The following is a 22218-nucleotide window of genomic DNA, read 5'->3' as shown; positions in this document are numbered from 1 at the left end:
GAGTTCAAGAAATGGACTCAATCTGAAATACTGCTGTTATCTGTTCGACGTCCCCATCTTGTGGTCAAAGAGTTGCACTTCAGTTCATGCTCTACAAACCAAAAGTTTTCCAAATGTATATATTTTGCCAGTGTTTGAGTATGTAGTTTACTTTTAATAGTCATACAATTTCGTTTCCCAATTTTAAATGATGACCTGAATGCACCGTGGACTAGCCGGCATATTACAAACAGTCAAAACCTCTTTAAATATTTGCTCTGCTTTGCTGCATGTCTGCCCGGGAAGTTGCATAATCCTGGAAACACAGAAAAGAAAAGAATGAATAAATAAAGATATAATTTCTTTAAACACATTTCAAGATGCACTGACAAGTATTACACTGACTGCGATTCATTCTTTGTGGTGTAAAGTCAGAATGGATGAACATGTTCAGAGAGTTATAGAGCTTGAATGTAGAATTGATCCATATTAATTTAATTTAGTTTAGTTTAATTTACAGTGTAAGCATGGTTCCAAAACATGTTACAATTACAGTAAGGAAATAAAACGCTAAACGACTACATTAAAGAATAAATGCTGAAGATATGTAGCAACCTTTACTGATAGCAATGACGTATCGTATTGTTAACTTAATACAACTTGATGTTAAATCTTTTCCCTAAAAAGATATGTAGCAACCTTTACTGATAGCAATGACGTATCGTATTGTTAACTTAATACAACTTGATGTTAAATCTTTTCCCTAAAAAGGGAAAAGGGTGACTGTTTATGTCATCGTGAATCCATTTGGTTCAGTGAATCATTGTTTATTTGAACCAGCAGATAAACACATAACTGATCAAACTGTTTGCAAATTAATAACAACGGTTTTCCACTGATGATGAGAGGAAATGAATCACTTCTTACTAAAAAAAAATTGTGTTATGTATTCGAAGATTCTTTGCTCACGTTGTAAATAATGAAATCTCCTGATTTCGTACGAGTCAGATGTTTTTGATTCGAACAAACAAAGCAGACTCTGCCTCGGGAGTTTCTGAGCAGTGAATCAATACTGCTGCATCTGAATATCAAACTATTGACTTTGATAACAACAACACAGTCTTTGGATAATCATTAACAATGAGGTAGATTAAAAGACTACACAGGTACAGAACCAGTTGTCTCTTCAGCGGTTCATCATGAGGACTGAACTCTCTCTCCAGCTCGGCTTTTGCAGCCTGTGTCTGACTCTGACTCTGGCTCTTCTCGGAGAAGGAATGTACGTATATCTCCAGTTTCATTCTTTTATAATCGCTCGCTTTCGAGTTTAAGGACAAGTATAGAGAGAGATTAAGGGGATATAATGTGTGTATTTCAGGGAGGTGAAGCATCCTGACCCACTGGCTGTGAACTGTGTGTGGAGCCGCTGGTCCGAGTGGACTGCTTGTAATCCCTGCACAAGAATCAAAGTGAGTCCAGCGGCTACAAAACTCAATTTATTTCAACATATTGTGTTTCCCCTGCGACCTTTACATTCCCAGACTCGGGTATGTTGTTCCAAGGTTTTATATGAAGCATATGACAATCATATATAACGCTGGTTGTCCCAAATATTAAAGTAACACCTGTTTCTGAGGTATTTCTGTACGCCAAATCCAAATATGTTTTCAGAATTTCTTTATCATTCATAGTTTTTTTTTTATTCCAATGAACTCACATTGATATGGGAAAGCAGGCCAAGGAAATTAGGTCATGTCAATGTTTGCAGATTTTTGCTGGACACTGCGGTTAGATAGTCATCTAAAAGAACCATCTAATCAATAAACCAATATAAAATAACAATAAAATCAGCATAAAAAGTCGTGCATATCCACTTGTTTTAGAAAATTGAACATTTTGTTTCCCAGTGTAATGTGCCTAAAAAAAAGGGGCATAAAAGTAAGGCTTCATTATCTATATGTGGCTGCCAGGCCTCAGACTTAAGCCACTCGTCTCTCTGCTTTTGGTAAGGGAAGTGGGAGATATCTAACAAAGTGTGACGTCATCTCTGATCCTCAGAGGCGTTCCCGAAACATCGAAGTATTTGGCCAGTTCGGCGGCGACTCCTGCCAGGGGTCACTGGGAGATAGGCAGTTCTGCGTGACCGATGCTGAGTGTGAGCGTCCGCTTCCGCCTGCGTGCTCAGATTCAGAGTTCCAGTGCGAATCAGGTGAACCGCAGCCTCCCTTTAAAATGTCCCCTGTGTAGAGTACCCTCTGTCTTTGTATGGTGGGCCCTGTCAGTTTAACCTCCGTCTCTGCACAGGATCCTGCATTAAGAAGAGACTGATGTGCAACGGGGACTACGACTGCGAGGATGGATCGGACGAGGACTGCGATCCTCAGCGTAAACCCTGCGGTACTGCGGTCCTGGACAGCAACGAGCAGGGCAGGACGGCAGGATACGGGTAAAGAGATATTAAAGAGCCAAATCAATCGGAGTCAATATACAGTAACATCACGGTGGCCGTATGTTATGAAAATCACTTTCAGCAGCAAAGCGGCCTCGAAAGAGATGATTACGATTTGATCCGAGTTGTTTTTAACCACTAAAAATGATGTATTTTGTACCTGGATAATATTTTTAAGAACAGTTTGACATTTTGCGAAATTTGCTTCATGTCTTTCTTGCCCAGTTAGAACAGAACATCAATTTCCCTGTCATGTGATAAAAATAAAGCCGGGAGACTCTTAGCTTAGCTTTACATTGCATCAAGACTGCAAAGCAGCAAGAACATGCCGACGCCTGTAATACACCCATCAGTCCACTAGAGGTCTACAGTGTCCCATTTTGCCTCAGCGTGAAATGTACCCGCAATCCTAATCAAGTAGTTTGTTTTTCTAAACCTAAACACGTCGTTTTTCATGCCTTGGCAAGGCGAAACGTAATCCCGACATGATACCAGGTTTTATCAGAACCTTTAACTCACTACCTTAGCATTGCCAGATCGTAAATTTTAAAGTGTCGTACCAGATGCTTAAAAATATTATATTTTAAGGAGAACAATTGTAAGCGAGTAGCTTCTAAGCAAGAAAACAAATACATGGAAATGTGTCATATCAGAAAACATTTATCGAGACAACCGACATCGCTGATTGAGCTCTATCTCATGCAAACTCTCTTCAAATGAGCGACTACGAAAAGTTAACTACGGGCGTGCTCGTGCTTTGGACACCGCTCGGCTTCCTTACTTCGAGGGCTGTATGCTAAGCTAAGCTAAACCATCTGCTGACTTAATGGACAGATATGCGAGTGGTGTCAGTCCTCTCATCTAACTCTGAGACTGAGCACCTCTACAGGGCCAAACTGTTCCTTTAAGAACAATTTAGAGAACCTGCAGCTGAGTACAACACTCAAGCACCCTTCAATATCAGCTGAGTAGGCGTGGTACTGTATATCGTCTTAAAGCGGGCCCTTCTTTCCTGCACCAGGATCAACGTGTTGGGCGCAGATCCTCGAATGAACCCCTTCAACAACGACTACTTCAACGGGAGATGCGATCGAGTGAGCAATCCATACACCGCGCGGCAAAACAGGCTTCCCTGGAACGTCGGCGTGCTCAGCTATGAGGTTCGCCACATCCGCGACTCGTCTCGACAGCGACGATTGAACGTACGGTGCGTCGGGGATTATAAAGGCACTCTGTGTTGTTCCAGACTCTCGTGGAGGAAACCGTCTCCAGGGAAATGTACGACAGCACACACAGTCTGCTGAACGAAATACTACATGAGATGACCTTCAATTTCGATGCCGGACTTTCGTTCAAATTCAACCCGTCTGAGGGGTCCTTGTCCAATACTTCTCTGGGTGCTAATGTAGGGCTTGAGTATGAAAAGAAAAACATGATAAAGACGGTCTCAGAGTTTTCCACCATTAAGGTAAGTATCCATCATTAACACGTTTCATTTTTAAGTAGTTCAATTAAGAATAATGCAAAAAAATGGATCTGTATTTACTCCCACATCGTCTTTCCTGCAGAACCAGAGCTTTATGCGGGTAAAGGGCCGAGTACAGATGAACACCTACAGGATGCGCTCCCGCGACCTCCAAGTGGCCGATGAATTCCTGGAGCACGTCAAGTCTTTGCCGTTGCAGTATGAGATGGGGATTTATTTTGCCTTCCTGGAGGACTACGGAACGCACTATACCAAAAACGGGAAGTCTGGCGGCGAGTACGAGCTGATCTACGTCCTCAACCAGGACATCATAAAGCAGAAAAGTACGTCCGTGTCTGGGGCCGGAGCCTATCCCAGCTCACTGAGGGCGAAGGCAGGGTACATCCCTGGCCAGGTCGCCAGTCCATCACAGGGCCAACACATAGAGACAGACAGAAACAAAGACCATTCACAGGGAGAACATGCAAACTCCACACAGAAAGGCCCAGGCCAATGTTTATTTTCTGATGTCCTCACCCTCTATCCTTCATGATTCTTACAGATCTGACCCAAAGAGGCATCCAAGAATGCATCAAATTGGGAATCACGGCAGACTTCAGTGGCCCGTCATTCACAGGACAAGGAAAAGTTGGACCAAAGCATTGTACAGATGTAAAAACAAAAAAAGAAGGTCTGCTTCCCCTGTTTTTCTAATCACACTGATTTTAACTTGGATCCCCCCCCCCCCCCGAGTTAAAAGTTAAGCTCAAAATCGGTCTTTTTCTGCTGCACAGGTAGCACTGATGGAAAAGCAGTGGTGGATAAGGTAATGACGTCGGTCAAAGGAGGCACTGTAAAAAGTGCCGTCGTGATGAGGGCTACATTGAATAAGGAAGGTGTGATGGACCTCGCTACGTATCAGGCGTGGGCCGAGAGCATCCCGGATGCCCCGGCGCTGCTGAACAGTGAGGTAGGAGCGGTAGATTGTGAAAATGATGCTGTTACATTGGCAAGTCTTTGGAGCAATACTAGAGGAATGGAAATGTCTGTCAGTGGGTTGGATCCATCCAGACTGAAATATCTGAAAATGTATTCAATGGATCGCCGTGAAATTTTATGTTCATGGTTTCCAGAGGATGAATCTGATGACCTTTGCTAACCCCTGACTTTTCATCGAGTGCCAGCTGGTCAACGTTTTCACTTATCCTGTGATATATTTGATGAATTGGCACAAAAGTTGTTTTCATACTTTCACAGTTTCTGCACCTAATAACTTTGGTGAACTTCTGACTTTTCACCTTGTGCCACCACAAGAGTCCAATTTTTTTTTTTTTTTTGGTTAATGACCAAGTACCTCCAAAACTATTCCCATTCCCATCCGCTAGTTTGTGATGATAAAATATTAGCATGCTAAGGCAAGAAACCGAGATGAATATGGTCAAAAAAAACAACTCAGCGTTTGCATTAGCACGTTAGCCTCGTGGCATATATCCTAAAGCACCGCTGTGTGAAACTACATCCTCCCAGAGCTGCTTGTAGGGTTGAGAATTCTGAATGCTGCGTTCAAATGTAACTCGTGAGCTCGTGGTTACGACATAAGAAGTCGTGCTCACCGCATGCTCGTCATTCAAGTAGTTAAGTCGCGAGAAGCACCGCTGCGAAGGAACGGCAACGTAGACGGCATCTGGAAACACCAAAGGCGAACAGCTCAGCAAGCTGGCAGGCGGGTAAACGCAATGCAGGAAATGTGAAGACCACATTTCCACATTTGCATTATTCAAGTAATAAAACAAAGCGTCACAACTCGTGAACTCGTGGCTTACCGAAAATGTCAAGTTCCAACGGCTTGAATACCACAAGAGGGCGCTGTTTATATAAACTTTCCTCGTGAACATGACCCCGTTTGAATGCAGCATATGACACAAGGCGGATGAACATTATTCAGTATGTGATATATTTTTTTCTGTTAAAATGAATAAAATAACATATATATCCCGTTGTGTCCGGCAGCCGGAGCCCATCTACATGTTAATTCCACTGGAAATGCCGGACGCGAACACCAGGATATTGAACCTGCAGCGGGCCACGGCCGACTACGTGGCAGAGTACAACGTGTGCAAGTGTAAGCCGTGTCATAACGGAGGCACTCTGGCTCTGCTGAATGGAAAGTGCATGTGTCTGTGTCCTCACCTGTTTGAAGGCCAGGCCTGCCAGAAATTCAAGGAGGACAAAGCTAGGAACTCAGGTCAGCGTGAACAGCCGAGATAAATGAAAACGTACATGTTAAAACACTGCATACCGACAGGCACTTTCACATCACTTTGTTTTTGTTAATTTGAATGTGTTTCAGGGCCAAGACCCACCGTTGTTCAGGAAGGTAACTGGTCGTGCTGGTCGGCCTCGTCCAACTGCAGCGCGGGGAAACGCAGAAGGACGCGCAGCTGCAACACTGACGGCCTCCTCGAAGCTGTGTGCAGAGGAGACACGGCAAGCGAAGAACACTGCTGAGCAGAAAACGTCTGGAGCCTATTCACCCATCACCTTGGATCCAATTGACTAAAGGGGGACAACAATTCTTGAAATTGCTGCAGTATTGGCTGCAAAACATGCTGCAATGTAATCCTGCAGGGTAATCGCACACAGCAAACGCATGTCTACTAAAAGTACTTATTTTTCCAACTGACAGATTCCGATTCTTAATATAAATGTCTGACAAAAATTATGGAAAGGGTCTTTAACCCAGAGTATCACCATGCAGCCAAAAGGATGGGAAAATAGGTCGCAAAAGACTGACGTTTTACAATCATAATCGATAGACTGTACAACCAGAACCCACATGCTTACGTAGGACAAGAGGCACATTGAGTTTTGATCTTTTGTTTATTTTTTGTGATTTCAATATGGAGAGTATATCAACTGTAAATATGTAGGCATGTGGGTTTAGTAGAAAATTAAAAACTACATTTTACCCCCAATATACAAGTCTTCTGGTATTTTTTTTTAGTACAAACAAAGATAAATGGCTACGAGACAAGTATTAAGCTCGACATGTGTGTACTTTAAAAAAAAAAAAAGGATGTAGTCTCAGCTCTCAGTATTCTGTGCACTTTGAAATTTGTATCATGGCGACACCGCTGCTGATGTAAATTCCTGAACAATAACTTATTTGTATTTAGTTTTTTGCAGCAAAATAAAATTCAAATCTTATTCAATAATGCACCAGACTTATATTTAGACCCAAAAGAATTGACTTTTTCTGGCTACAAACAACTCTGTGCGTCTCTTTTACTTTAGTCCACTTAAATAGCTTTGGCTGAAGTATGTATTAATGGGCTAATAACTCATTTTAAAAAACACGGACACATTCCAGCTGGTTTCTGCTGCGCAAATGAGAACCAGATGAGCAGAAGCTGCCTGGACGGAGGGAGAGCGAGAGCCGACACGGAGGACGACTACACACCGCCAGACAGAGATTTAAGTGCTGCACATAAACACAACATAAAGGAAGATATTAGATGTGAACTTTTACTGTTCCGAAAAAAAACCTCTTCCACACTTGTACAATAAAGCATAGGAGAAAGTGAAGAACAATCTACAACTTGTTGCTGCCAAAACTGCTGAGTAGGTCAGGTAACATAGGAACACATTTAATAAAGGGTGAGGACTATTTGAATGTCAAAGCTTTTATCTTAACTGCATCTTGATGGGCTGCCGGTTTTATGCGTTTGAGATTTCAAAAAATGTCTCTTATTGGAAATATTCTCAACTAACTCGGTCAAAAGATGCACATGAAATTACAGAACGTGTATTCTTTACATGAAAACAAGAAAAAGTTCAAGTAATTAAATGAATGAATTCCATTTACCTGCTTCAGTTTCAGGGTCCCGGATGCGTGGATGCCGGCTCACTTTCACACCCTGGTGGGTTACTGGGACACTTGAACAGAAAAGAGCCGTTGTTATTGTGATTAGTAACACCTGTGCTGTTCCTACTTTGACACGTCAAGAGTCTGCTGAGAACAAGATCTATTAAAGCTGAAATGGGCAGTTTTTTTTTTTTTTTTTTCGGGGGGGGGGGGGGGGGCTAGGGGGGCGCAAAGAGTTTATAATAACTCAAAGTGGTCTGAGAGAACACTAGTGTTGTGTTGCAAATGGTGTACTTGCGCACTAACACTAGTTGGAGTGCATTAATGTGTGCCGTTCATGCAGTCAAGTACAGAAACATTGCAGTGCACAAAGACACTTTACACCCCAAACGGTCGCCATCTTGGCTCTGTAGCGGAAGGGGCGGGGCCACCGGTGTAAAGAATTTTTCAAATTAAGACTTCTGAACACTGCACAAAAGTGTGGTTTTTTTTTCCCACTACAGCTGCTGCACAGAAGCCATCAGTGTGTTTATTGGGTGTGTTGGGACTTTAGGCCAATCATGGGTGATTTCAGAAAGATTGCATAACTATTGGCTGTTATACAATTGGAGATGCGTGTCTACATCCGGGTCAGATATTCAGTCTGATTCAGTGGTGGAAAACGTTGCTACTGCAGCAGTGGCAACAACTAATAAAAAATGGAACCTCCCTGTTTCCACTACCCTCACTCCAAGGCACGCAGAGGGCGACGAGTGCGAAGCAGCCGCACCATGCCGAAGATTAGAGTGGCGGACCAGGACCTGGGTGTCTCTGAAAGGGGACCCAATACTGGCCTTCATGCACACTCTGACGTTAAGTCTGTTCGCCCCCCCCTCGGAGCAGTCCGGCCAGGAGTGTGTCGCTTGTGGAGGTGGTCGGGGACATAGAGTCGTCCATTTGGGAGCAAGGCCAAGCCCAGGGGAGAGCTTTGGACTACAATGCCCCGAACAAGTGCAACCACCGGGCGCTGCCAAAAGCAGATGGGGCGAGAGACCCTCAGCAATCTGGAGACAAATGACAGCCTGCTGCCTGCCAGTAACACTGATAAAGTAGGAAACAGAATCAAGTTCATGCTTATTTCCTCATGGTGGGAGAGGCATCAGAGAGCCGCACAAGGATGGCTGTAGTTTCAAATTCTGTTTGAACTATTCCACAAAACAAAATGCATACCCCACCTTTGCCTAACTCCAATACTGCGATTCACAACACCGAACCTTTCTCTTTCTTCTCTTTAGTGAAATGGCAGCACTGTTAGGGGCCCCTTTTTCCTCATTGTCAATGTTAAAACCATTACCGTGGGGGCTATTACTCGGATGCTTTGGGGATTTGCTGCCACAATGGACAAAAAAAAAAAAAAAAGAAGGATGACGGGCATATTTGCTCATAGCTTAACAGCCTTTTGATTTCTGTGTTTGTTCTTGGTTTAAGAGACTCCGTCGTTTAGCGCCGACACTGCAGGCTGTTGATGAGAGATCCTCGTGCCACAAGAAGTGGCCTCGTTAAGCAAACAGTGGGAGAGGGTGAGATAGCAGTGAGAGCGCCGCGACAGCTTGACACGATGTTTAGGAGTTTACTTGGATAAAATATTTGATAGAGAAGTGAATTCTTTTAGAAACTTTTTCCCAGTCTGATATGGCGCGTTTAAAATGATCAAAGAATAGAAAAAGTCAAATTAAAGCCACAATAACACCTGCAATGTTTTCATATTAGAGTCTTGGATACATTGTTGTGTTTTTTAAAAAAAAAATTTTTAAATGACCTGAGCACGTTACTTATTACTTCTTCTCTGGGAATATCACCTCCTGTCATCACTTAAATAGAGCAGAGTTAAAGTCCAAAAGACTGTGTGTGTGTGTGTGTGTGTGTGTGTGTGTGTGTGTGTGTGTGTGTGTGTGTGTGTGTGTGTGTGTGTGTGTGTGTGTGTGTGTGTGTGTGTGTGTGAGTGAGTGTAGTGGGGGGTGATGAATGCATACTTGAGGAATAACCACTGGGGGTGGTGGCCCCTGGCCTTTAGGATGTCAGCATAATGGAGTAAAACTCTGGGACCTTATTGAGCTCCGGGGAGACCCCCATTCAGAGCGGACAGCGAGCCGGCCTCGAGCCATTATCTTAGTCCAAAATGTTTTGTTCTTTCTTCAGTCCTCAACAGAACCGTTTGCACGAAATAATGAACCCCCTCTTCATCGATAGACTGCCCGGTTCTCTTTTCTTTTTCTTTTTTTTAACCAATATTTACACAAACTGTAAGAAGGGAGCGTTTTGAAAATGAGGATTTTTCAGGAGACGTTCAAGACAGAAAAGGTTTTTATTTCAGTTATTCATAATAATGTGGGGAAGCCGTGTTTGCCATTTTAGACATATTCAACATACTAATGAAGAATGTTAAAGGTTAAAATCAGTGATATCAAATAAATTTATTGGGGTAGAAACATCTAAATAGACAAGTCCAAACCTTGTTTTTCAGCGTTAACTTATTTTTTGGGATGTTTTTCTTTTCAAATTGATAATATAAAGATTGTGTGTGTGTGCAGTACGGATTGTAAAAACCCTTTTTTTGTCATTTGTAATTTACAATTTGGAGCTCCATGAATAAATTTGACTTGCCTTAAAGACTAAAACAGAGAAACAGCCGAGAAACATTCACTCCATTTTTCTTCGTAAAAACTTTCCTTTGAAAGTTTGTTTCTCGCAAACTGGAAAATAAATTTTAAGTTTTAAAATGCAAACCGTTGTCTCATCACGTAAACATAAAGTCTTCGCTTTCAGTGAACAAGAGGTAAGGGATATTTTTTTTGTAATTTTTTTTTAACAAAAGCTTCTGGTAGAGTGTGAAAGTCGGCCCCCTCGCACTCTTTAAATGCTTGCACACAGTTGGAGTCCCCCCCCCCCCTCCACTTCCCCGGGTCACTAAAGGCATTGAAGTTTCAGAAGGCTGCTACGGCAGATTACTCCACACAGCTGTCCCGGCACCGTGGAAATGAAGTTATGCCCCCTTGTCAGCTACGTTTTGTGTTCAACCTCTCGCTCCTTCTTCGGCGAGGCTGCGGGAAGGGGTGAGGGGGGAGGAAACTGAGGGGACAATTCCTGTCCAGCCATCCCGGAGAACCGATTTCTGATTGGCTGATTAAATATTCCCTCTTTGCATCATAATTCAGAGGCCTTGAAATCCCCGACATTCAACCCAGCACAGCCCTTTTCCCCCCCATTAACCCTTAATCATAAATCAACCCCTCCTCCACCCCCCCCCCCCCACCCCTCCACACACACACACACTCCCACCCCCAACCTCCAATTATTGTGGGTCACTGAGGTTTATTCACTTCACTTTGCTTTGGCTAAGTTTGTTTATTTTTGATCCAAACTGAAATCTAGAAATGTGTTAAAGGGTTTTGAAGGCAAGGCCTTGGATGCAGTTTCTGAGAAAAGAAATCACAGAATCTTCCTCTTAAATTAAAAGCAATAAAGAAAGATTTTACTGAATTTAATAAACTCAATGCAAAAGTGTATTATAGTATCCAAAAACAGTATGTGGTCATTTTTTTGTTTGTCTTTTACAGCCCATTTAGGTGCATTTTTCAAAGTTTTGGTCCTACTTTATTATGCGACTTATTATTTAAAAAAAAAAAAAAAAGTTTTTGTTGTTTTTCCAATTAGTGGATTAATCATTTGCGCAAATTTCGAATTCCTTGTTTCGTCCACCTCAAACAACGACAAAAAGAAAGATTCTCAAATTTCAAAGGTTGAAATCAGCAAACGTTTGACAGGTTTGCAAAATCAATTATTTTCCGAAAAGAATAAAGGATCATAAAAAGTTATGAAACCAACTATTGATGGATAGATGCTTTTTGCATGAGAGAAGCTGCCTTGCTGTGCCAGTTTCTACCGTTTCCAAAAATGGAGGTCAATGTTTACCCGTTTACTTTCAAAAACTTCATATTGCAGCTTCAACTTCAATATATATCAGGCTGTGGAGAACCAACTTTTGCTCTCAATACTGTCTTTTCTTTTCTTTACCCTCTTTCTCTTTTCCAGCCTTTTTATAAACTCCATCTTTTCGAGCTCGCACGAGGCAGACATGACTATAACTGAATTAGAAGCACTTCTCTGTACTCCGAGACAGCGAGTATGAAAATAGTCTCGACAGGAAAAAGTCTGTCTGGTGGCCGAGCTGTTTTAAAAATGTTTTGCAAAGGAAGGGAGTTATTTTATCGTCACTGCGCTGAGGAACGGCGTCTGAAATCAAAATGAATCGCAGATATGGGCCCAAATGATTTTTTTTTTTTTTATCTCCAGAGAACATGTGTTGCAGTGTATATAGTATAATTGTAAAATAACATTTTGGTTTGTACACATCTCAACAATATCAGAACAAATTACATCATCTGCGTGAATTTTGTCCACAAAATAAAATAATGGTTGCCTGTTTTGTTTAAGTGTAACCGAGAGGACGGATGATTGGAGGCGGGGCAGAGGGGAGGTTGGCCAACACTTTGAGTTATGATGAGGCAATTTTAATGAGGTTCTGGTCCCTGCACCAGAAAGCCCCAGTCGACTCCTTTCTGCTTCGGCATGGGAAAAAGAAAAAAACATTCCTATTTTTCCTCTGGTGCCAAAAGTTAATTGAAAACATTTCAGGGCAATGTATTGTCTGGGGGCCCCCATATGACTCTCATCCCTTCATTATCTTTCACAATAATAAAAAGGCATTACAATTATTAATGGTTGGATCGGAGGGCCGCTCTCTCTTAAAGTGACAGTGGCAGGCTTTTTGGCTTCTCATAACAAAAGGCCCACAAATGCCTTCAGAACATTGCTTTGTTAGTATTTTTTTTTTTTTTAACAGTCGCTGCCATTGTAGGATTTATTATTTGGGTCATTCTTTTAAAAACCATCAAAGCTAAATGACAGCTTATGTTTTTTGGGGTTTTTCTTAGAGTGAAGTCATATTGTATAATTAAACTTGACGAAGGTTTTCCTTTTAAAACCATTAAAACATCTAGGAAACGACAAATAAATGAGAAACAGTGAATAAAGCAGGAGTTAGACGGAGCAATAAAGCCAAACTCTCTCACATAACTCCTCTGTCTTCCTCTGGGATAGCTGTCTTCCTCATGCTCCCCCACTCCCTGAAAAAAAGGGGGCTGACAGGGGAACAGTGAATGAAGTGCCCCCACATTGTGCCGCGGCACCATTGTGTATTTTGTGGCTCCATAATAGAGGTGCCACTCGACTTCTCTTCCAATCAATGGGTTGGAGGGCCCATCTCTTCTCCTTGAAAAGCAACATGGCGGCCATCAATGGTTTTCGAGACCCATCATCAGACAAGTGAAGGAGGGAACACTGGCTTTTTTTTCTTTTCTTTTTTTTGTACGTGGAGTGTAGCTGGCCGAATCATAACATGAGTCACAGGGATGTAAACAGACACTTGTAACCTCCAACATCACTGAAGCCACTTATTACAAATCATAAAATTTGGATAGAAATCCTAAAATCGGATTTTCTGTGTGAATTGTCTCAAAGAAATTAATTTATACATTTGGAGACATATATTACTTATTGGAATATCTGTATTCAGTCTTTATCCTGTTTAGTTATAAGTGGTTTAAGCTGTTAAAACCTATTGAACTCACTCTTATTACTAAAAAACTGAATCTCAGTTATTGTTTAAATACCAAGAATTCAAGAAGATCTATGAGAGCAAAGGAATTATTTTGGCAAAAGACCCTGATTAGATGTTACACATTCATTATGGCCAAACCGGTATCACGACAAAACGTGAAAGACACGCTGGTACACTGTAGCAAAGCGTGAAATAGACATGCCAGTCCGCTACAGTAAAAACGTGAAATAGCCACGCTTTGGCCTGTCTCATCGTGACAGTTACACGTTTTCCTGTAGTGGCCGAAAATGAAAGCTACTGCATGTGATTTACAGGAAAATGAAACCTGTTCTGGCACAAGTTAAAATAACACCCTAATACTGTTGCAACCACAGTTAAGATTACTATATTTGCATTTATACAGCAAAACATTTGAATAAAAAGAAAACTACACATGCATAAATCTGAGGGATGTAAAAATAAAAATAGAATACTGTAAATACACCGGCATTGCCTTGCACTCCATTGATGAATTGTTCCATTAATAAATACAGATTCAAATCCAGAGAAGAATCACTTTAAAAATCAGATTTATTTCATGTGCATTTACATTCAGAGGTTCACAACAGGCACTTAATATCGCCACTCACCCAGACACAGACATGCTTCTTTCTTTTCTTTTTTTTTTTTTTTTTATTCAGTAAGTCTCCGAGAGGACTTCTACCAGACACATGGGGTGAAGATAAACAAACCCAACTGAATACTTCTTGGCTCCAATTGTGCTGCAAACCCCCCCCCCCCCTCCACCCACCCACCCAGAGGAGGAGTTTACCTTTCTACCAGCCTGTCTGAACACTTTACAGGGAATTAACACTTTATACCTTCTGCAAACATTGTGTTTACAAGGTCAAGTGTATCAATTTTAAGAGCTTCTGTTTACACACTGATGTGGGATTAAGACACATTTTAAGTGGCTTTTGGTTTTTAATGAAACGAATATGACTGCTTTGAAGTGTGGCCACTGAATGGTGAATAAAACCAGTTTATAGGCACTTTTTTTTTTTTAAAAACAACTTTTTTTTTCCTTTTCCCTTCTCTGTGGTCATAATGCAGTATAAGAGCAGGACTCATCTTTTCATACAGTGCAAAATCTCTTTTTACTCACACACAAAAATAATTTTACACAATATACTGTACAATTGACTTTTCTGTACAAAAATAGGCTCCTTCAGCATCATCAGATGACTAACACTGTTAAATGTGTAACTGCAATATACGTGATAACCTAACTGGATCTGATCCACTTTGCTTACTTTTTGACACGAGTGATTAATAAACAGAAAATTATGAGTTTGTGTAGGCGTGCAGCAGAACATTTAGGTTGGATTTAAATGGTCCAAAATGTTAGTTTAGTGACAAAATACGAGGAATACAACAAAGCAGGCAGACGCTTAGTGAAGTGAGTGCTCGTGTTGCTTCAAGAAAACTGACTTTCTAGCTGCCCCGAGCTTTCTCAGATGATTTTGCTTAAAACCAAAATGGTGGTCAGGACATTTAGAGCAGTCTGACAAGGTGGGGAGTCACTTGAACTTTCCACGTATGGATAATCCTCTTGGTCGATGTAATCGTCCTCACCGTCCTCCTCGGAGTCTGAAAACCCGCTTCCCGCGAACCTGTCACTGGAATCAGAGCAGAAAGTCTTCATGCTGACTTTGATATACTCGCAGATGTTCCTGTCAGTGCCGTCGCACACGCATGTGTCCAGCTGCTGCGCCTTCGGTATGGAGCGCATGTTGGCTATCACTCTGCGGCACTCATCCGAGCACCTCTGCCCTCCAAAAAGTTTCCGGCAGTGAAACAAGTAATCCCTCATGCCCGAGCTGCAGGGCAGGTCCGTCTCGCACTGCAGCCGGGCCTCGGTGCAGCCCATGGTGCTCGTCCGCGGCAGGCACGGCTCGATGGCTTGCTTGGTGCTCCTGCAGACCGGGTCCAGGGCGCAGTCGCAGTCCTCCAGAGCCGGGCCGTTCTGGGTGAAGTTGAGCTGGATCAGAGAGGAGATGCAGTGGCTGGGACACTTCTTACGTGCCCCGCTGATGACAGATGCGCAGGCATAGAGGTACTGGTCGTAGGCGTAGTGGCACTCCGGCTCCCCGTGACACTTGAGGATGGCTTTCCAGCAGACCAGCCGATGGCTGTGGTTTGGTGATCCGACACAGAAGCCGATGATTAGCATCAACACACTACATATCAGAACCACTGCCCGCCTCATTAACAAGGCAAGACTTGCCATTTCCACCAAGAGTGAATCTTAAAAACGTCTGACTTCATATGAGCTTCTGTACGTCCATCACGCTGCGTCGAAAGTTTCTCCTTCAGAGTTTCATATCACGTCACAGTTGGTGTCTGGAAGTCTGTGAGGCGCCACAAAGTAAGCAGCTCATCAAGGATGGCCATAACAAGTACATCATGTTGAGATCTTCAAAAAAGTTTCCAAGTCCACACAAAGTTTTCAGTCGTCGACAGTCCGGAGGCGTGTTTACAGGTTTCACGCGCGTTTTGTATCAGTCGAGCAGCCACAAAGACGAGGAAGAGTTTAGTAAAAAAAAAAAAAAAAAAAAAAAAGACAAAAAAAAAAAAAAGACCCCAAAACTAAACGACTATCAAGATATCCTCGTTCCTGAAGTCACTCGTGCGCTTTCAATGCAAATCCAGCGGCCACTCCGGCTGCGGTCGCTGTGTAATGCGGGCTGAGCAGTGATGAGGGGCTGATTAGAGCTCTGCAACAACAGCGTCTGATTGGTCAGATAAGCTGTTGTGATCCCCTCGTCACACGCGGCCAGTGACGCAAGCAACTGTTATTAAAACTGAATTATACGAGGAAACTTTCTGCCACTGTACTTTTTATTATCTCGTTATAAAAAGTGGGAAGAGAGTTTTTTTTTTTAAATTATTATTTATTAAGACTAAAGTTGACCTAATTATGTTTTATGAGCCCACATATTACAGTTATTATTGCTTTTTCTACAGCAATTTATTGGGAGATAGATAGATGGATGGATGGATGGATGGATGGATGGATGGATGGATGGATGGATGGATGGATGATTTCTGGATGATTGATGGATGGATGGACTATGGATGGCTGGATCCATTGATGGATGGATGGATGGGTGGATTACATATGGTTGGATCCATTGATGGATGGTTGGATAGATGGATAGATGGATTGATGGTTAGATATCCTAATATTACAAAATTTGCATTTAACATGCTCCACAGTTCCCCGTCTGATTCTTTAAAAATTATCCATCCCCACTATTACACTTTTAAAAACACTGAGATTCTGTTGCAGCTCCCCACAGGCTGAAACCACAGCTGTTATAACACACACACACACACACACACACACACACACACACACACACACACACACACACACACACACACACACACACACACACACACACACACACACACACACACACACACACACACACACACACGCGCACAGCTCCTGTCTTACACTTTCCACCTTGAACCACAACCATACTACATGGTGCATATGACACAGCAGGCTCATGAATACTGTGCAAACATATTCAACAACAGCTCGGAGGTTTGAGAACTATGACTTCCAGACGTGATGTTGGGAAAGTACCGGAGGCCCTCACGTGAGAAAAGTAAAAGAAAAACATATTTGTGTGCGTGTTTTTTTTTTAAATTTTTACTGCCCCGTTCTGTGTGAAATCTGGTGCTTTGCCATTTGCTTTTTCCTGATTACAACATATAACGAGGGGGGGAAAAAAAATGCTGTAAGGAGGACTAACGACTGCAGGCGCACGCCGCGTAAACAAACATCGAGCAATGAAGCCTCTGTAAGTGGGGAGACTTGAATGGATCTGTCGGGGCTGAAACAGAACAAAGTACACTCGGTTCCTCTGACCCCCGTCACATCACCAAACTGTGGCCACAAAGATCTGGCAGCCGTGAGGGGGCCCTTGGACCTCCCCTCTCCCCCCCACCTCCCCACTTCCAATTAGAGAGATTAGAGAGGAGTCAAGACAAGTGCAGAAGAAGTTTCTTAGCCAAACAACCCAAACACACACACACACACACACACACCCTCCCTCCACCTCATCCAGCTGGCATTCCTGTGCAACAGGCTGACTGCAGACTCAACATCAAAGTGGGGGTTTGAGAAAGCCCCAAATGGTGGACTGCTCAAGGGTCTCTATTAACTACAAGAGGACCTGACATCCCAGGCCAAAGACGACACTTAACAGAGATAGATACGGGTGCTGCGTCACTGCTGAAACACTACAATCCATAAAGGTTTTCGGTATACCTCTAATTTCTCCGGTGCACAAGAGCCCTCGCAAAGCTTTTCCTTTTTTTTTTTTTTTTTTAAACAACCGAGAACAAAAAAGAAAAAGAAAAAAGAACGCACCCTGTTCGCACTTGCGTTTCACTTTTAAGAAAAGAGTTCATAATGCGTAGCAGAACCAAAATCCCATCAGCGTTGGTTGGCCGGCAGCCAGATAAGAACAACGGCCAGATTCAGCAGGAGCCAGCGGCAACCGCCCCCAAACCGTACCTCTGAAATGACTCTAATGCATCACTTCTACTTTTTATACCAAACTTTTCCAATTGTTCTGGTGGAAATATGCTTCCAGTGTCCTGTTAAAGTCTCGCCTTGTGTTTATTTAAAAAAAAATTTTTAAACGAGCACCTCCAGATACGCGTCCCGTACATGCGGTTGTTGGTGGCGACTCTCGAGTAATAGTGTTTCCAGAATTGGAATGCGGTTCCCCGGAGGAGATTTTGTAAATACTCATGCAGAGACAGACATGCTCTTCAGTTTGTCTCCACTGCTGTCAGAAGTCATTACACACAGGCCGCCCTGCCAGAACAATTCACTGAACTTTGTATTCAAGTGCTTCCAAAAGCCCAGAGAGACGGGGGCGAGCGGAGGGGTGGAAAAGGAGTCAATATTAGAAAGCTGCCAAGTGTTTTTCGGCCTGATTTTTCTTTCTTTCTTTTTTTTTTCATTTTTCTGTGGCTCATGAAAACTTTTCTCAGATGTCTGTCTCAGATATGCTGATATATATTCATTCTTTTTATATTAAATAGAGGCATTCATGTGACTTCTGTGAAAACACGAAAATAGGTTTTTGCCAGCCTTTGCGTACTTATGACATTAACATGTATTATAAGTAACGTTTTATCATTAACGCTTTGCAGTTATTTGGTTTCCTTGTGCGCGACTGAAACACTCGACAGGAGGAATCCAACCATCCAGATTTAAGAGACTTTAGCTATGCAAGCAGAGTAGCAGCAACACCAGCAGGTTCAGGTCAGCCAGAACCTTCCGTTTGACGTTTTCTGTACTAATTTTGTACAGAGGTTCATGATCCCCAGAGGATGAAACAACCAAACTGCTGGGTTGCCAGACAATTCATCCTGCCTTGCGTGATCCGTTGACTTTTCCAACACAATTTTGACATTTGCAGCTTTCGGGAAAAGTTCTCAACAACTTTGACTTAACACCAAATTTTGAAAATTTTGTTTGGTTAGTAGTTGGACGAGTTGGAGTGCAGCAAGGGGTGGATCTAACTGAAAATATGATGGGACTTTACCCGCCTACCTTTTTTAACAACCCCATAACCCCCAGGCATGTCAATCAAACTGGGCTATCCCCCAAACATACTTCTCTTCAAGGCCTCATATCGAACTAATTATGGAATTATTTCCAGAAGCACCGCCAGAACACTGATCAGAAGGAGTGAATTTAGCTAATGACACCATAATGACTTGAAAAAAATTATTTGATTTGATGTTTATTTGAATGGGAGTCTATTAGAGCCAGAGAGTTTTTTTGGAGCCATCCCCGAGTGGCCGTCAATGGTAATGCACTTTAAGGTACTTCCTGTTGGTTTTATTTTTCAAACCCAGAGACTACCCCGTCTATGGTTCTCACCAGAATCCCTTTTCTCTCATCATGCTGTCCAGACTCCGGCATGCCCCATGTCTTTATCACACCAGGGATGTTTTGGGATGGGAACACATGTTCTGAGACTAAAGTGCATCCCTCAGGAGGAAGCCGTGCCCCACAGCGGGAGAAGGGTTTAACTTTGAACTCGACGAAGAGAAGAGAGCTACAAGTTCAAACATGGGTCAGTCTGGCTGTAAAGTGTACTCACGGAGTCGGAATCCTCAAAGCCAAACATTTAAAACAGCGTATGATGTGAGGATGAACAGATAGGCAATTGTTTTGCTGTAATGGTTTCCCATCAGAGAGACATTCAGATTCCTTTGGCTGGCTTTATGGAAAACACGAACACCACAGGGAGTAAAGCTAACGTTACAAACGATGAATGTTCTGGCTCGTCTTGTTCCTCCTAACGGTTTTTGGAAGAAAAAGCAAATGTGGCTGTTAAACGGATTGAAATGGTGAGTAAAACTCCAGGCCGACACGTCGACAATGGTTTTGCCTTCTCAAAAGAGGGTAATTGATAGTCGTCGAGTAATGACACCTGCAGTAAAATCTGTGTTATATGGAATAATAAAAACCCTCCTGGGTTACTTGGGCCTGCGGTGATACTGGTCAAGTGGTGTTAGGACAACAGAGCCATTTCTCCTCGGTGCAAAGTGGGGCAGATAATAAAGACACACAAGTTCCCCCAGAGGGAATTCCTGTGTCTAAAGACGGAGGTGTGTCAGAGGGGGAAGGAGACTTTATGGCAGACAGCGGTTTAAGTTTTTGTTTGAAACATGACCTCTTGTCTCTAAGACTGCGATCGTGTATTACTCCAAGAGGAAATAGCCGCTCAGGGACAGATATGCCGCCAGGACCTCAACACAAAGACGCCATTGTTCACTCTATCGAGGCCGTTCGTCACAGTTTTTTTTTTTTTTTTTTTTTTACGCCTTCTTTTAGCCTGTTTTTTCTTCTTCTGTTGTCTTTATCACTCCGTCGCCTCTTTAGACCGGACACTCCCAGCTGCCCTGCTTTCCTTTCTGCTGCCTTACCTGACCCTCCACACACCTGTTCCAACTCAGCTATGCTGTCTTTACACCTCCAGTTCACCACTACTTCCTATTCTGTCTTCGAATGGGGTCGTATTTACCATGTTCCACAGTACAGTCCATATAAACGCCTCCCTCTTAAGGTATCCACGACAAAAAGCCATGTTTTTTTGGGGGTTTTTTTTTTGGGTTTTTTTTTGGGGGGGGTGGTCTGTATGATTGACAGGCCTGTGGTGCAGCCAGGTTACGGCTGTCGGGGGGGGGGGGGGGGGTCGTCGTATCGCCAGGTTTCCAATCAGTTCGAGTCAGATAACGCCGCTCGCTCCTAACGCTCCGAGCTAGCAGGATGGCGCCGGCCAAAATCCAAACTCGAGTCTTCATAACGGCCGTTCACAAACTGACAGGTGACGTCATTGCTGGTTACCACTTGGTTGCGACCAGTTAATTGCTGGCCTGTTGGATTCTGCCTTGGCCTGTGTTTGGTTTGCTTTTTGTTTGTGGGACCTTTCCAAATCTAGTTTTCTTGTCTGTTTTTTTTGTATCTGGAACCTTTTGATATCATTAACGCTTACATTTTTTTTTACCTGCCATTGCATCGTGCATTTCAGTCCTCTGAAAAGATCTGAAAGGAACAAAGTTACTATCCAGCATTTTGAGAGCTGAACAGAAAAACTTTGTGTTACTCACTCTTGGTCACTGAGAAAATTCTTTTAAACCTTCTCAAGAGTAATTCATCAACAACGAATATACTTTGCAGTTACAGTGTGTTTAATTAGGCACGATAACGTTTGCTTTGGTCCCAATGAATCTTCGTGTGACAGTGTAATGACTGCTTGCGCAAACCGCAATGTTTAGTGTCAGCGATTGTGGGGGCTGCTGCCAAGGAAAATGGATTTGGTTGTTAAATACACACAGTCCTCATATTTTAGCCATTCAGTAGTGGCATCAGAACATGCTTGGATGCAAAATCCCAGACTACTCTGCAATTTATGGAATCCCTAATTATAATGATAAAATTATAAGGCTGCAGCCAGTTGCCAGTTATCTTAATTTAAAGCACAAAGAGTGAAAACATGTGCAAATTATAACAAAAGTCCACCTATCAGCATCTCTAAAGCTAAAAAAATCAACACCTCATGTTGTTTGTTTTAATAACTTAACAAACAGAATTGTAAAAATTACATTTCATAGTCAATGGTGTAGCCTAGATATTTTAATCGCTTTAATTTAAGAATTTTATGAAGGTAACAATACAATCCCATTTGCAACTATTGTTCTGGATTACTCATCTAAAGTTTTATGAAAAGATATCCGTCACAACATGTTCCTGCAAATGTTTCACAATAAAAGCCTCGTAATGAAATGAAAGATTTTGACCTACTGAAAGTCTGGAGTGCTTTTTATTTGAAACCGATACGGGAAGTGTTGAGTTTGTGCGAAGCTAAAGTAACTGTGTGCCGGCTGTAATCTTATATTTGATTGTATTGACGAGTGTGCAAACTTTTCACCTAACTGTCAGCAAGAGGGCAAGTTTTCCATTCACCTCAGAGGGCATAAAGTTTTAAGGACGATTGCAGTATCATCATTTTATCATCGAACTCTCTCTTTAAGTTCCCCAAAATGTTACACTATTCCTTTAAACCTAAAGCGACACAACATAGAGGGAAGTTATGTTCTCCTAAAAGTTATCCAAGATACTTTAGTAGAAGCTGGAAGGGGGAATTAATACTCTGCATAAACACGCAGTACGGTCCCACAGAGTCGGAGAGGGAGGATAGATTGGTTTTCATTTTCGT

General features: G+C 42.5%; 2 protein-coding genes across 2 annotated transcripts; one reads left to right on the top strand and one right to left on the bottom strand.

Annotated features, from left to right (window-relative positions):
• The first annotated feature begins 1174 nt into the window (after nt 1–1174).
• c9 (complement component 9) lies at nt 1175–6875 on the top strand. The gene is made up of 11 exons (XM_069700886.1): nt 1175–1258; nt 1358–1448; nt 2038–2188; nt 2284–2425; nt 3450–3588; nt 3675–3896; nt 3997–4237; nt 4456–4584; nt 4688–4863; nt 5904–6138; nt 6244–6875. Exons 1-11 carry the CDS (start codon nt 1179–1181, stop codon nt 6399–6401), a joined length of 1764 nt encoding a protein of 587 aa, XP_069556987.1. The 5' UTR covers nt 1175–1178; the 3' UTR covers nt 6402–6875.
• Nucleotides 6876–13969: 7094 nt separating this feature from the next.
• gas1b (growth arrest-specific 1b) lies at nt 13970–16133 on the bottom strand. Its single transcript, XM_069700885.1, has one exon. The coding sequence runs from the start codon at nt 15684–15686 to the stop codon at nt 14910–14912; it is 777 nt and encodes a 258-aa protein (XP_069556986.1). The 5' UTR covers nt 15687–16133; the 3' UTR covers nt 13970–14909.
• Between the last annotated feature and the right edge of the window lie 6085 nt (nt 16134–22218).

The sequence above is a fragment of the Brachyistius frenatus genome, unplaced genomic scaffold (genome assembly GCF_029030835.1).
Source record: "Brachyistius frenatus isolate BFR_SWC_R1_liver_20210118 unplaced genomic scaffold, ASM2903083v1 Contig_35, whole genome shotgun sequence".
In the NCBI taxonomy this organism is placed as follows: domain Eukaryota; kingdom Metazoa; phylum Chordata; class Actinopteri; family Embiotocidae; genus Brachyistius; species Brachyistius frenatus.
Note: the sequence above shows the minus strand (reverse complement) of the source record. Positions and strands in the feature narration are given on the sequence as shown.

Coding starts and splice junctions, on each gene's coding strand:
- gas1b (XM_069700885.1), bottom strand. CDS start 15,686: ATGGCAAGTCTTGCCTTGTTAATGAGGCGGGCAGTGGTTCTGATATGT.
- c9 (XM_069700886.1), top strand. CDS start 1,179: ATGAGGACTGAACTCTCTCTCCAGCTCGGCTTTTGCAGCCTGTGTCTG. Junction 2,426..3,449: donor GGCAGGACGGCAGGATACGG/GTAAAGAGATAT, acceptor TTCCTGCACCAG/GATCAACGTGTTGGGCGCAG. Junction 3,589..3,674: donor TCGGCGTGCTCAGCTATGAG/GTTCGCCACATC, acceptor GTGTTGTTCCAG/ACTCTCGTGGAGGAAACCGT.